At 47.7% G+C, this 15,485-nt stretch overlaps 2 protein-coding genes across 5 annotated transcripts; one reads left to right on the plus strand and one right to left on the minus strand.

Annotated features, from left to right (window-relative positions):
- The first annotated feature begins 575 nt into the window (after positions 1-575).
- On the plus strand, positions 576-5,623 carry LOC125523422. Its single transcript, XM_048688457.1, has 6 exons — positions 576-1,259; positions 1,355-1,690; positions 2,587-2,645; positions 2,738-2,866; positions 3,875-4,010; positions 5,059-5,623. Exons 1-6 carry the CDS (start codon positions 894-896, stop codon positions 5,377-5,379), a joined length of 1,347 nt encoding a protein of 448 aa, XP_048544414.1. The 5' UTR covers positions 576-893; the 3' UTR covers positions 5,380-5,623.
- A 1,489-nt stretch (positions 5,624-7,112) lies between these two features.
- LOC125523423 lies at positions 7,113-10,526 on the minus strand. Of its 4 annotated transcripts, none has more exons than XM_048688459.1 (5): positions 9,959-10,525; positions 9,825-9,849; positions 9,606-9,692; positions 9,472-9,500; positions 7,113-9,050 (listed from the first exon to the last, which is right to left on the minus strand). In XM_048688459.1, exon 5 carries the CDS (start codon positions 8,728-8,730, stop codon positions 7,291-7,293), a length of 1,440 nt encoding a protein of 479 aa, XP_048544416.1. In that variant the 5' UTR covers positions 8,731-9,050; positions 9,472-9,500; positions 9,606-9,692; positions 9,825-9,849; positions 9,959-10,525; the 3' UTR covers positions 7,113-7,290. The 4 variants fall into 4 exon arrangements, with proteins under 4 accessions (XP_048544416.1, XP_048544418.1, XP_048544417.1 ...); XM_048688461.1 differs by having other exon boundaries at positions 9,763-9,849; XM_048688460.1 differs by having other exon boundaries at positions 9,763-10,526.
- Positions 10,527-15,485: the final 4,959 nt, after the last annotated feature.

Consider the following 15,485-nt stretch of genomic DNA (forward strand, 5'->3'; position numbering starts at 1 on the left):
GGCCCAGTTCTTTCGGCTCAATTCTGAAGAATTACTGCCCGGAGAATCACAATCGCAAAAGAACTCGTTTCTTCCCCAGGAATCATCCGAGAATTATCAGAATCGCTAGTGTATTTGAGAATCGTGAAAACTCGGCAATTCTGGCAATTCTAGCCGGGCCCTCAAAAGAAAACTGTTCGGTTTGAACTGCTACCCCTATTGGGGACTCAAATTACAGCCAATATGTCACTCGGCCAGCTCGACCGAGCGACTTCATACAACAATTACAAGTTGGAATTACAGAAAAGAACTGAACAGACAATTCTATGGGCAGTTTTGAGAATCGTAATTCTCTAGAATTATAGGGCGAAAAGAACTGGCCCTATATCCCATACACTACCACGAAATTACGACATCCTCCCATCGGAGAAATCCAGCCTCCTGTGTAAATGCGAATGGACACGGGTGAGAAGGTGAGCCAGAAGTTTCGGAGAAGCAACGCCAGCTGGTCGTCTCCTCCTGCCGTTTTAGACCAATGACCAATCCTCGGCGGTCCTCGGCCTCGCCCGCGGAGCGCTGGCGCAGCCGCGTTGAAAAGGCGACCAAAACCCGACCCCCCGCCCCAAGTGCGCGCACAGCGCAGCGGCATCTCACATCACTCCTCCCCCACCCCACCCCACCACCATCGCCACCGGCCCACCGCCACCGCTCCAGCTCAACCTCGTCGCTTCCGGAACAACCAAGGCAAGCAATCCAATAGAAAAACAGCGGCGGCTCGGCTGGCGGAGGGAGACGAGGCGACCACCACATAGACCGCGCCGCGCCGTGGAGGCGCCCCGCCAAGCAGAGCCAGCAGCTCGAGCGCGCCTTCCTCCGAGGCCTAGCGCCGGCGCGCCGCGGGGAGGCGGCTAGCCATGTCGGTGTCGTGCGGGCTGGAGTGCGTGCTGTGCGTGGGGTGCGTGCGCTGGGCGTGGAAGCGCCTCACCTACATCGGCGCCTACGACAGCGAGACCTGGCCGCCCGCCTCGCCCGACGACTTCGAGCCCGTCCCGCGCATCTGCCAGATCATCATGGCCATCTCCGACGACCTCGACAACCCCAAGCTCATGCCGGCCACCCGCGGCTACACCCAGATCGACGGCGCCGGCGTCCACAAGCGCACCACCTACGACGAGGTCGGCACCGCCTGCCCGCCCTACCTCGTCTACGTCGACCGCCGCCGCAACGAGGTCGTCCTCGCCGTCCGCGGCCTCAACCTCGTCCGCAACGCCGACTACAAGGTCCCGCTTCGCATCCCCGATTCCAGCAGCCCAGGGTGAATTTCATCTCCGCGGGAACGGAATGTGAACCCGTTCGATTCGCCCGTTCGTTGCAGGTCTTGATGGACAACAAGCTCGGGATGCAGATGTTCGACGGCGGCTACGTGCACCACGGCCTGCTCAAGGCGGCCCAGTTCATACTGGAGAGGGAGACGGAGACGCTGCGGGAGCTGCTGCGCCAGCAGGGGCCCGACTGCAAGCTCATCTTCGCTGGGCACTCGCTCGGCTCCGGAATCGCCGCGCTCATGACGGTGCTGGTGGTCAACAACCGCAAGGCGTTCGGCAATATTCCCAGGAGCCACATACGCTGCTACGCGCTCGCGCCGGCCCGGTGCATGTCGCTCAACCTCGCCGTCAAGTACGCCGACGTGATCTACTCTATCGTGTTGCAGGTACCAGCTGCCCCGTGGTCAACCATTACCTACCTGTTCAATTTTGCTGCCTCTGAATATTTTGACTATTGGAAAATTTCGAGCCGGACAATTGGAAATTAGAATTGTTGGGGTGAGAGGAGGGGGAACGATTTGGTCAAATGTGCTTTGCTTGTGGCGTGCTTGGAATGTCTGTGAAAGCTTAACTAGTTTGATTGTGCCGAACGTTAGGAATTAGGCAGCGGGAATTGTGTTGTGAAGAAAGGTACTCCCGCTGATAGAATAAGATTATACAGCAGAGTACCCTTTCCTACTGTTGTTCTTCTAAAAGCTAGCTGACAGTTTACAGTAAAATATCCTTTAACCGCTGTACTTAAGAAAGGTAGCTCATATGAGGTTAACTGATATCGGCTTATGACTGATATGGAGATCAACTAAGTTAACTGTTTGACATGTTGTTGGGTGAATTCGACTCATTCTACATTATTTTTTGAAAAATCAATTAATTCAACATGATAATCTGTAATTGGTACAAGGTGTATGTCTGGAAATGGAAATTTGGATCGCACGCCTGACCACATAATGTGGTATTTGTGGTGCTTGAACTTGTCCCACTGCTATATGTTGAAATTGATTTATTGGATGTGGTACTATTTCCTTTGTGAAATTCGTTGATTCCGAACAGGTGAATAGCTCGTGAACTTAACTGAATTCTGGTTTTGTTGTGTGTTTTTCATTCTGTTCCAGATTGTATCCGGGAGACCTTGTATGACTTTATTGCTTAATCAATAAAATGCTGACTTTCAAAAACCGATCCTATCTAGTTGTTGTAACCTCAGAAGTTACCATCTGTGGCACTAATCACATAGTAGTACCATCGGATACTCATTTTATCACCATACAATGTCTTTTGCCAGGATGATTTTTTGCCAAGAACACCAACACCATTGGAATATATTTTCGGCTCTATATTCTGGTAAGTCCCCTGTTAACTTTCTCCATGTAGTTCAACTTTCCGCCAGTAAAATAGTATGGAATAATGGAATTTTTCATAATTGCTTTGGACAGCTTGCCCTGCTTGTTATTCCTATTTTGCTTGAGAGATACATTTAAACAAGACAAGAAAAAGTTTAAAGATCCAAGAAGATTGTATGCTCCTGGTCGGATGTATCATATCGTCGAGAGGAAATTTTGCAGGTAATTGATGCGCTTGGATAGTTGCTGCTAGTTATTAGTTAAGTCATGTTGGTATGCTGTAAACGATGAACCTGTTATTCACTGTTTGTCTAGCACAAGGAAGTTTCAGGCTGTGTGTGCTGGTTCATTAAGCCTTTTTATACTATAGAAAAAGGATTCAGTCATCATGATTTTTGGAAAAGCAAGCAACAAAGTTTCAGCACTTTGTTCTTCCAGAGCTAGGAAGTTCTAGCCGTTAATGGTTTCGCCCACTGCTGTTTTATTCCACACATTTTTAAAATGATGAAAAAAAAATATATATATATCGGTGTATGCTTTTACGTTGATTGTTTAGACTAAGCAAAGCAAGATTCCTCAGATTCATTTTGTGTAGCCTTCCAGGTCAGTGAAATGAATTTCGTAAACTATGAACATAATAAAATAAAGGTATAACAGTTGAAAAAAGAAGTATAGAATGCTGAAGCATGGTCCACGACAAACATTTCAAAATTCATATGACAAAGGTGACTATCTTTTTCATCACATTAGTTAGAAAATCAGTTTTATATGGAAAAGTAATCATGCCAGGCCTCTTTGAGGACTTTCGGAGGATTCTCATCCTCAAGAACTTCTCCTACGTGGTAGTTTCATTTATAACTTAAAAGATTGTACCCTATGATTTTTTTCCTAAGAGTTTCTTTGCACCATATTCATATGAAAAATTATACTGACTAATACCTCTTGAAAAGATACCATTCGTGTGCAAAGTCATGTGGTATTCAATCCTATAGGATTCATGTCAATCCTACATTTAAAAATAAATTGTGTTTTGAGGTATCATGCAAATCAAAGAGATGATCCCGTTACAGTCTGTAATATTTGCATGACCGATAAATTTCTTTGTGAGCGATTTTTTTTTTGTTTCTGTACTCTTTACATACGAAGATTATAAAATAGTGAAAGTTTAAGAGATTTCTAATAACTGTCACACTTGGAGAATATGATAACATAACTATTACTAATTTGTAGCTGTGCAAGATACCCACCTGAGGTGAGAACTGCTATTCCAGTGGAAGGACGGTTTGAGCATATTGTGTTATCGTGCAGTACCACTGCTGATCATGGCATTATTTGGATTGAGCGAGAATCAGCCTTGGCTTTAGAGGTACGTGCACTTGTCACAGCTTGTGAACCATGAGCTTCAGAGTGATGGCATAATTATTTGGTTTCTAAATCCAGTCTTGCATGTCAATGTGATATTATGCAATATGTATTATGCTTGGGCCTTTTTAGTGATATTATGGATTACATGCGTGGGTATGCGTCCTAACATGTGTTCCCCCTGCCCGCCACCCTCACATTGGGCTTTCGTCTTAGCTTAAGCACAAAAGGGTTAACCTAAGTGCTATGTTTTAGGCTTCAACTAATAGGTTTTCCATACACAAAAACAATGGCCGGGCACCAAGTGATTTTCCTTGCTTCTCCAAGTGACGGTATACAAATAAATAATGATCTATGGATTTCTGACGCCTTCTGCACTTAAGTTTGGAATTGTTAACTTGTAGTTGGGCGTACATGTTTGAGAGCCTTCCACATTTAGGTTTTGAATGGGTAACTGGAAGTTGACTGTACATGTTCAGAGCCTTCTAAATTTAGGGTGTGTTTTGGTGGTGCCCAGGCCAATCCCTCCAAAATTTTGGCTAGCAAAGGTTTTGGCTGCCCATGTTTTGGTCAACTATGTCAGCAGATTGCATTGGAAGTGGCCAAAGGGGCATGGGAGTTGCCAAAAACCAGACCAGAAAGTTGGTAGGGTATGGGTACAAACCAAACTAACCTTATCCTTTTCCTTTCTATTTTTCTTATATTACCTTTTCTTCTGCACACTTGGTTTCAGTGAGAGATAAATTAAATTCGAGTTAGCGTCATGGTTTTCTGTAGGACATAATGCACATCATCCATGGAATAGAATGGAACAATTGACCGAATTGTTTAGACATACATGGTAAACAAGCTCTTTATGTGCAACACTGTTGATGCATATTGGCGTGCCAAATTAACCGTTATTTCTTGGTATTTGTAGCTTGTTTCCATTGGCTGAAACATAGTAATACGATTCGTTAGAACTTGCAATTGTTGGTTGGAGCATCGATTTCTTCCATTTCAGAGGCGATATTTATTTCTTTATTTATGATTATAGCTATGTCTTTGTGCAGCTAATGAAGGAAAAAGAGAAGGCAACAACTCCACCTGCTGAACAAAAGATGGAGAGATTGCAAAGTTTCAAGGAAGAACACAAGAATGCGCTCCACAGGGCGAAAACCTTGGATGTTCCTCATGCGATAGACATCTCTGAAGAGGAAACCCATGAGGGCGCTTCATCTTCCGATACTCACAGCGAGGCGACTTCATCAGAACCAAAATCTGCAGGAAGGACCAGCTGGGATGAGCTGGTTGACAAGCTTTTCACCAGGGATGAAGATGGGAAGCTTATCGTGAACAGGGACATGGTGGCGAGGGACGTTGTTATCGAGTAGTGACGGGTCCCATGGCTACTCATTCTTTTCGCCAGCCTTATGCAAGAGTGTATAGTGGTAAATCATGTTTTTACCCTCGCGGAATTTTATTTTTTTTGGCGACTTAGAGAAAAGCAGTCCAAATGCCCTAGCGCTTGTGCATATGTAGATTTCATCTGCGTATTCTTGAGTCTGAAATGTCATGTACGTTGGTTAATGCAAGTATTGTATATCGTCTCTGGGTTGAGAGTTGGATATTATTAGATTTGTTTGCGTTGCCTTTGGGCTTTGGCGATCCACTCTGGCTATTCATTTGTCGATGAAAGATGTTCTCTTCTAGAGACCATGGGATGATGTACTCTTATAAACTTCTACCCCCTTTTGTAAACAAACCTAAGATGTACTAGGTCACTAAAAAGTGATCTTGCATGCTTCTCGCTTGGCCTGAAGAACTGGACCTTGCACAGATTTTGTCCTGGGTCAACAAGAAATTTTCGATTTTCGACCAACTTTCCTGATTTCTTCGGGAAAAGGTAATGCATATATCCATCTGGAAACAGAGCAGAAGAAGTACTAGTACGGAAGCGACTTCTTGTCCTGGGTTAACAAGGAATCACCAAGCCGAAACCAAACCAAACCGAACCGAACAACAAACACAACGGACCACAATGGAACTGACCGTACACAAGATGGTCTAAACTTGTACAGTACTATAGTAATTACGTGCACTTGCCTGACCTGAATTCTGCATTTGAGGAGTCTAAACAAGCTAATTGGACTAGAGCTCTAGACCAGTGGGATAAGGAGCTTAAACTCAAAGTCCATTCACTGTAACATTTCTGAAAGCAACACGGTTCAGACTTCAGACATGGACATGCGTCAGTTGCTGCCTTGAGGTCTGTATATGTTTCAACTGGCAGGCTGCCAAATAAGGATTGTTTGACCAGAAATATTTTGATGATTCAGTGAACTTTTTAAATACATTGCATCTCCCAGAAGGACCAGGCTTTGTTAGTTGATACTTGATAATAAAAGACATGAATTCAGCAATGCAAAATAGACATAACATTTTCTTTTGCCACAACTTGAATTTGCTCTGCGACTTATGAACTTGAAGTTGTTCTGCAGATTATCACGAGCAGTGAAACAGTTTTGATTTACAAACAAAGTTACTACTCCCTCCGTCCGAAAATACCTGTCATCAAAATGGATAAAAAGAGATGTATCTAGAACTAAAATACATCCAGATACATCCCCTTTTATTCATTTTAATGACAAGTATTTCCGGACGGAGGGAGTACTACTTATCTGCGGTTGCCCAGATCATAACTGCATCATGCTTGCTTATCTGAGCCTAATACAAAGAGATAAGAGCACTTTTTAAGGCCTCCTTTGGTTTAGAGGAATTTCATAGGAATTCTAGAGGATAGGATTCTTATAGGATTTTTTCCTTTAGAGCCCTTTGGTTTATAGGAATGGATTCCTATTCCTACATAGGATTGGTTCCTATCCTCCACATTTCATAGGAAAATAAAAAAGAGCCTAGACTCAATGGAAAAATTCCTTTGGTGTCAACCAAATGACATCTTATTTTCTATTCCTACTCATAGGATTTGAGATACATGTCATCTCATTTCCTACAAGATTCCTATTCCTATGATAATCCTATCCTATGAACCAAAAGAGGCCTTAACATTTTCCATCACAGGAAACAGAGCAAATGAAGTAGTACTAGCGCAGGAGCGAACACAAGGTTCAGAAGAAAAAAATCCATCACAGGAGCAAAAAGAAGAACAACAACAGTTTTAGCTTGCATGAACAAGTGGAGCAAATTGCTCAGAGGTACATCTGTGGCGATCGTACAAGGACGAACTAACATATCAGCCAACGAGTATCCTCATATACACTTTGAAAACAATTTCAACATCGGACTTAATGGACACTTGCAGACGAGAAGAAGTTGTTGTGCCCTCCAAGCGGTCCAGCGTGAAGATTGTCCCTCTTCTCCTTCTCGAGCGCCTCTTCGGCCTTCAACGCTGCTTCAAATGGATCGAAGAAGCACGGCCGCGGTTTGAACAAGTGGTCGTGTCCCTGAAGCGATGGAGCGTCAAGATCCGACGCGGCATTGTACCTCTTCTCCTTGTCAGCATCATGGGAGGCTGGGTTGTGCATGGCCCCGTCCTCTGATCTCCACCACATTGGGTAAGGGCAATCGGACTGCAGCATGTCCTCCAGCCTGCCTTGGTCCAAGGTATCCAGGTACAGAGGTTCCTGTTGGCCCATCTCCACGCCAGTGCTGGCTCCAGTGACCGGCTCAACTTCAGTTGGGTCGTCTTCCATCATTCTCATTAGTTCTTCAAGGTCAAAACCATCTGCCTCCTCATCCAGCAAATTGGAAACAGGCTCCAATGGCTCAAAGACATCCTCTTCAGATGTGCTCCTTGCAATGCTTGAGCCAGCCTCAGGAACAATCATCTGTTGTTGGCTGTAATGCTTGACAGACTCCAGCACATCTGACTGAGACGAAATAGCAGGAGCTTGAGCTTGTCGCTGCATATCATGTGAGGAAGAAGCGACGTCCGAGTGGTAGGATGTTGTAGTGAACTCGCATGATGCTGAAGCACCTTCGATTGCCACTGGTACAGCCACAGCATCCTGAACAGGGAAGTTGGTACGAGCCAGCGGGCCATACATTGCTCTGGCTGCCTCATCATACATCAAGAACGACGGTGTGGCAGGTGCCGGGACGGGGACTGCTCCTCGCATCCTCTTGTTCGGGCGCGACGGATGAGGATCGGCGGTGGCAGCCGTTGCTGGCCTCTTCTGTGCGTGCGTGCTCACAGTCACGGGCTCTCGTTGCGGTTCTTGAAGCATGTACGCGGCCGATTCTTGACGGGCCGCGTCAGGAGGATGCTGAGCCAAGTGGATCTTGCAAAACACCTTCACCCCGTCGGCGACAGTGGCCTCTGGCAGCAAGCATCGGTACTCCTCCATGACCCAGCCGGTGGACTTGCCCTTCTTCCTGAAGGACAGGTTCTTCCTCTCACCGACCTCGACCCCCGCGTGCTTGACGGCCGTGGTGGCGTTGACGGTCCAGGTGCCGCCGCCGGCGGTGCGCACGCTCTGGGTTTTGCTTCCGTTCTTGCTCTTGCGCGTGGTGAAGAAGAAGCGGTCGCCGCTGCTCGCGGCTTGCGGCACGGGCGCAATCTTGGCGGCGAGATCCTTGGGCTCGCAGCTGTAGATGTCGACGTGGTGGATGAATTTCTCGGCGCCATGCGGCTGGCCGGCGATGAGGCGTGGGAGGTAGTAAGTCACGGCGTCCACATCCGTAGGATTCAGACGGTAGTGCTGGAAGACGTCGAGCCCTTCCATCCTGCAGCTGGCCGGCGGCTGCCCTATCTGCTGCTGCTTCTAGCTAGGAAGGGTTGATGCCGATCGAGGGCAGGGCAGGCGATTGGGATCTGGGATAGAGAAAGGTGGTGTGGAGGCGAGGATGTGCTGATATTTATAGGCGATGGACTTGCAGGCGACGGAGGACGCGTCAAATTTCCAAATAGAGACACGGACGGTTTCCTTTTTCTGAATCCGATTCGGTCCCCAATTCCCCGCCAATTTTCTGAAACTTGCTTTAATTTTCTGATTTCTGAAATTAAAGCAGTTCTTTTCATCCCTTTTCCAGCCAAAGAAATGCCCTGCAATATTGGCGCCACATTAAATCCTGACGAAAAAAAGGACGCCAATCTCACTATTTTGACGCCAACACGGAAAATACAGGTTTTGGCTGAACACAAAAACCTCTGCTAATCCACAAACGGACATCAGGCAGAGGCAAAAAGCAAGTATCAAGCGACCTAGGGGCCGAAGGAGACGGGCATTTTGTTTCCTACATGGCTTCTCCAAACATTTGTCCTGGGAACCATGACGTCTGTGATGAATCTCAAGGACCAAAAGTATACTTACTCTTCATGATCTCCTTTCATTGCTTGTCAAATCGATTGCTTCGTTTACGATACTATGATAGAGCTTATGAATCATTTAGTTCTACTAGCCTTACGCCTGGTACATGAAGTAACTAGACATATCAAAATAGAGCTCTTTATATCAGCCACTGACCTGCTCTTTTCCATTGTGCTGGCCTCAGCCTGCAATTTAAAGTAGATAAGTATATCATGCATTCAGAAATTGTACAAAAGGAATCCTTCGTACTGGAACAAATTATAGCTCGTCCTGGAGCTGGAGGTGCTTACTGTTACTGGTGTTTGCAAGCTGCTCAGAGCTGCAAGGCTCATCACAGTAAAGCCACTTTTGTGGAGCCTTTTTGTGTGTGCCTAGGCCTGTAACAGTAATGGACATTGAGTGTTGTTCAGTATTTACATATCATAGTCATTACACAATACAACTTACAGAATTCCTGGTGACTATGATAAATGTCAGAATACTCTAGTATGTTCCATGTTTGAACTTACAGAATTCCTGGTGGCCTCATCATGTCTGCAAAAATCACCACCATGAGCTAATTAAAATTCAGTCGATTCAACCAAATACACGACATCAATTTTGTGCAGGCCATTCCCATTTCCGGCAGGGTGAGCTATGGTACCGAGCATGCGCGGACCAGGGCCGTGAATACGGCGCGGCACAGCTTGAAGAGCCGCTGGATGGCCTCCGCCGCCGTCGCGGTCTTCAAGGACGGCACGGCCACCACCTGCCTCCTCTTGGCCGGCGGCACGGCCTCCCTCGCCCCCACCTCCACTGTCCCCGCGGCCGCCGAGATCCACCATCCACGCCCCCATCGCAGGCAACTCCAGGACCCGGCATTCTCGGTATCCGGGATGGGGGCGGCACCACCTCCGCAGGCCAGCAGTGCGACGGGGCGGCTCGTCCCTCACGTCGACCTCCTGCTCGAGGACGCGACCCGGGTCTGGTCCGATTCAATCCCGAGCTCGTGCTACGTCAGCCTGGTTTGGCGGCGGGGAGAAGTGGCTGGCGAGGGGAAAGGAGAAGGGGCGGCGACGGGTGCAGACCGAGATCAAGGCGACATGGCCGTGGCTGGTACACAGGATGCCACCGCTCCGCTCCCCATGGTCGGCTGTCAGAGAAGGGAAAAGAGACCGTGATTTGTTTTTGGAAGAAAAGAGACGCCGGGGAAAGAAAAGTTTGCGGCTGTTTGGATGAACAAAGTTCAAACTTTTCCTTAGATGAAAAATATATATATTATTTTCCTCTCGGGAGCCAGGCGAGTGGAATCCTAGCCGCTATCAAGAGAGGCCAATCTTCCGGCGCCATCCTCCAGTGGCTCCCCTTCACTAACGGTCTCATCAGAAGTGAGGGGGTCGCCAGATCCCTCGTGTGCGGACCACGTAGCTTTAGATTTCAAGGCCCTAATAGCTTAGGTTTCGGGTCGTTCGGCATCTTGGCTTCAGCGGAGGCGGCGACGTTGAATAAAAAAGCTCCAATTCCTTCCTGACATGGCGATTAGCTCTATGGTCGGTGATGGATTTGGGAACTAGCCTGTCCAAGAGGGGATGTCCCGGCGGCGGCATCTTTATGGCGGATTTGTGTCCTCGGTCTCCGCCATTGCGACGACGCCTGGTTCAGCGTCGACGCGGAGTTTGGAGGTAGTCGAGGGCGGATGTAGATTTTAGTCTGCATGAACAACATCTGGAAGATGGATCGTGTGTTGGGTTTGTGGTTGGTGGTTGGCAGGTATGATTTCTTCCTCCGGCGTTTTAGTCGTGCAGGGGTGCCAGATATGGTGTTTGATGATGTGTCCGCGGTGTTGCCATGGTGTGATTCATTCAACGACAATGGATTTGCCTATGGTGAGCCACCTTGGAGGTCTACAAAGCTGCATATCAGCGATGGAGCCGTGTCGAGCTCGGGTGAGGTGGTGATCTATTAATTTTTTCTTTGGTGACTAATTTGATGATGCCAGAGACAGGTAACTGGCGATGGTGTCAAGCTTAAGGATTATTCGTTCTTAGTTGTAATTTTTTTTCTTGATTGGTGTTCCTTTTTTCTTTGGTGGCTGATTTGATGATGCCAGAGGCAGGTAACGAGCAATGATGTCAAGTTTCGGGGATTATTCGTTCTTGATTGGTGCTCCTTTATGTAAAGCCTACAATATATTGTCTTTTTTCTATTTTGTCATGTTAGTGTCAATGTGATTTGTACTATCTTTATGATATAAAGAAGGCACATATTACTATACGAAAAGGAAAAAACCGTTGGATAAAAATTGATGGAAAGGAGCATGGATGGAAGCAGGCAAGCACTCTGCAGTAATTTCACTTCTTTTTTTTCTAAAGAAAATGTTATTGATTGGGTACGGCCAGGTGGTGGTTTACCTTGTGTACGGGTTGTTTCCAAACAACGACAGGTTGTTATTCTTCCAAAAAAATCGAAAGAAATCAAATCTATTATAAAGATTCATCGGAAATACAAAACACCTCAAATATAATAAAAATTATATCGAGGTTCATGGACCACCGAACGACAATTGTTGTCGCCAGAACAAGTCGCCGACGCGCCGCTGTCGCTGTCGCCACTCCATGCCGGAGCCGGCCTGACCTTGTAGATGACAGCCAGGAAGTCTTCATGCCCGTGCCCCTAAGGATCAGCGTTCCGAAGCCGCAGTCGTCGCCGTTGAATTCTTGAATCGATCTGAAGAATTTGACACCAAATATCACCGTTTCGGACGCACGACATGGCACCAGAAATCTCCTCCCCGCCACCGGCCGCCGGAGCGGCAGGCGGAGGGGGGCGAATCCACAGGCTCGCCGGTGAAGATCAAGGGGAGCAAGGCTTTCTCTAGTCGTTTGTAAGGGGGAAAGAAAAATTATTCTGCTAATTAGTTATTCTTCCAAATTGAATGTATAGAAAATAAGTACTTAATTTGGCGTATGTGTCCCACTAAACTACCACTTTTGAAAAACCGAAAACTCTAGTTTAGTACTAATTTTATGACAAAAAACTACCAGGTCGTGTTGATCATCGTTTTTACAATTTTAAACCTATTTATGACATGCGAGACGCACGTGTCAGGTATGACGTTGCAGCAAAGTCAACCCTGTTTATTTTTACAGTTAAATTGACAGTTATTATAGGTGGGTCCCACATGTCAGCATCTCTTCCCGGTCCTTTTTCTATGTTAGGCATTTCAACGAACACCTAGTGTTCGTGCCCGCGTGGTGAAATAGAGTATGCGCGCGCCGTCGAGGATGCGGAGCTAGCCCTACCGCGTCACGATGGCCTTGTCTGCAAGCTTAGTCATGCTTCAAAGTGGTCCCCACCATAAGGAATCTTCTAGTGCAACCCCCTGATGAGCCTAGTCGCGAGCGCCGCGAGCTCCGGCGTGCCGCGCGTGGAGTAGCACGAGGAGGCGTCAACGCCTTTCGTGCGAAGGAGGAGGTCTTGGGCGTGGCCAGACCACTCCGGCGATGGGCTGGGTGGATACGACGGTGGAGGAGCGGCGGCGCCCTGCCCGACTGTAACGCCCCGTATGTAACCTGACATATTTGTATTCCAACTCTTGCCATTTTCGGCACTAAGTTATGAGATTCCTCGTTGTTGGATTTTGTCTCCGTGTTGCTTTTGTCTTTGTCATGCATCTCATGTCATGTCATCATGTGCATCGCATTTGCATACGGGTTCGTCTCATGCATCCGAGCATTTTCCCCGTTGTCCGTTTTGCATTCCGGCGCTCCTATGTCCTCCGGTGTCCCCTTTTATCTCTTTTCGTGTGCGGGTGCTAAACGTTCTCGGATTGGACCGAGACTTGCCAAGCGGCCTTGGTATACTACCGGTAGACCGCCTGTCAAGTTTCGTGTCATTTGGACTTCGTTTGATACTCCAACGGTTAACCGAGGAACCGTGAAGGCCTCGTGTGTGTTGCAGCCCAACATCTCTCCAAAGTGGCCCAAAACCCACCTAAACCCCCTCCATCATCTCGGTCGTTCGATCACGATCGCGTGGCCGAAAACCGTGCTCAATTTGGAGCCTCCTAGCTCCCTCTACCTATAAATATGTCCTCCCCATTCCAAATTCCGGATGAAACCCTAACCTCTCCCCCTCCTCGCGCCGCCGGACAAAAATCAGCCGGCCGGACGTGTCCGACCCGCGCCGCCGCCGCCATGTGGCACCTCCCCATTCGCCGCCGCTCGCACCCCACATCGCCGGCCCGTCGAGCCCGCGTCGGGCCCTCCCTGGCCCGCGCGCCCGCCGCCGCCTTCGCTCGCCCGCGCATCGACCCCGCCGCCTTCAGCCGCCGCGCCGCCGCCTGCCGCCCTCGCTGGCGACCGCCGCCTCGCCGCGCCCGCGCCGCCCTACGTCGGCCCCGCCGCCCGCTCGCCACCCCGTCACCGACCGGCGCCGCCTCGCCGCTCCCCGTCCTCGCCGGCGACTTCCCCGGCCGGATCCGCCTCCTCCCCTCCACTCCGGCGAGAGCTCCGGTCGTCCTCGGTTCGCGTGCCCCGATCTGGATCTGAGATTAGGGTTGACTTTTGCCCTAAGTTTTCATATTTTTAGCATATTTCATCATGCCATAACTTTTCATCCGTGGCTCCGTTTTGGGCGTGTAGCATATCAAATTGTTCACCTTGATGTGTACTTTATTTCATTCCATTGCACCATGTTCATTTGAGTTCATCTTGATACCCTAAATACTGTTGCAAAAGTGCTATGCAATGTTAGTTTCAGATTCTTATCAGATATTGGACATTTGTCATTTTTGCCATGTTTAATGTGTGCCTCCTATGATCTTGAGCCCTACATGAGTTTTGAAGTATGCCATGCCATATTTACAAGGGTGTATGCCATGTATTTTTGTGATCTTTGTGGTGAATAGCACGAGCATGCAAAGTAGCTCTCGTGATGTTGCTGATTTTAGCGACTTTGAAATCTTCTAAGTCTTTTCCCTGATAATATTTTTATGCCATGTATTCTTGTTGCTACAGAGTGATCCATGCCTCTTTTGACCATGTTCACTAAGAATGATTTTGAGATATTGTTATGCTCTATCCATCCATGTCTTTGTTTGCAATTATGAAGCACCGTAGCATGACTCAATCATGCTCTACTTTTGCTATAAAATGTTCCTGGCAGATTGTTTACATGTTAAGCAATTTTGCCGAGGTTGTTATAGTTTATCCGTGCATGCTATGAGAGTGTTCGTGCCATGGTTAGCTTATCCTTCATGTCTACTTGCTGGGTGTATGCTTAGTTTTTCATGCAATGACTTGTGGTGAGTGCATCGAGCTCGTAAACATGCCAACGTGAATCTGTTTTGCCATGTTCCAGTTTTCTGCTAAGTCTGAATCTTTTAACGAAACTTGCTATGTTCACATGGTTGCCATTGTATTTTCTGATCCCTTTTGGCTTATGGTCTGTAAGGGACTTTTGTTGTATGCTCCTCAAGGGTCATCTTTATTTTAAACCCCCCTGGGCCTGTGCACCTTTGAGTGTTGGTCCGAACCGAGTAGACTGCGGGGCCACCTCGGGGCAACTTGAGGGTTGGTTTTACTCGTAGAATATCTCATCCGAGTGTGCCCTGAGAACGAGATATGTGCAGCTCCTATCGGGATTTGTCGTCACATTCGGGCGGTTTTGCTGGTTTAGTTTTACCATTGTCAAGATGTCTTGAAACCGGGATTCCGAGTCTGATCGGGCCGTCCTGGGAGAAGGAATATCCTTTTTTGACCGTGAGAGCTTGTGATGGGCTAAGTTGGGTCACCCCTGCAGGGATTTGAACTTTCGAAAGCCGTGCCCGCGGTTATGGGCAGATGCGAATTTGTTAATGTCCGGTTGTAGAAAACCTGAAACTCAACTTAATTAAAATGAATCAACAGCGTGTGTAGCCGTGATGGTCTCTTTTCGGCGGAGTCTGGGAAGAGAACACGGTCTCGTGTTATGCTTGAACGTAGGTTGTTCTAGGATCACTTCTTGATCATAGATTCTCGACTGTGCCTTGCCTTTCTCTTCTTGCTCTCATTTGCGTATGTTAGCCACCATATATGCTAGTGCTTGCTGCAGCTCCACCTCATACCTTTTACCCTACCTATAAGCTTAAATAGTCTTGATCGCGAGGGTGTGAGATTTCTGAGTCCCCGTGACTCACAAATTACTTCCAA

This window comes from Triticum urartu, chromosome 7 (assembly GCF_003073215.2).
Source record: "Triticum urartu cultivar G1812 chromosome 7, Tu2.1, whole genome shotgun sequence".
Lineage (NCBI taxonomy): Eukaryota > Viridiplantae > Streptophyta > Magnoliopsida > Poales > Poaceae > Triticum > Triticum urartu.

What these genes read in the sequence shown, in the direction of transcription:
- LOC125523422 (XM_048688457.1), top strand. Translation starts at nt 894, where the DNA reads ATGTCGGTGTCGTGCGGGCTGGAGTGCGTGCTGTGCGTGGGGTGCGTG. An exon ending in TCTACTCTATCGTGTTGCAG is followed by an intron (nt 1,691 to 2,586) that starts GTACCAGCTGCC and finishes GTCTTTTGCCAG; the next exon opens with GATGATTTTTTGCCAAGAAC. An exon ending in AATCAGCCTTGGCTTTAGAG is followed by an intron (nt 4,011 to 5,058) that starts GTACGTGCACTT and finishes GTCTTTGTGCAG; the next exon opens with CTAATGAAGGAAAAAGAGAA.
- LOC125523423 (XM_048688460.1), bottom strand. Translation starts at nt 8,730, where the DNA reads ATGGAAGGGCTCGACGTCTTCCAGCACTACCGTCTGAATCCTACGGAT.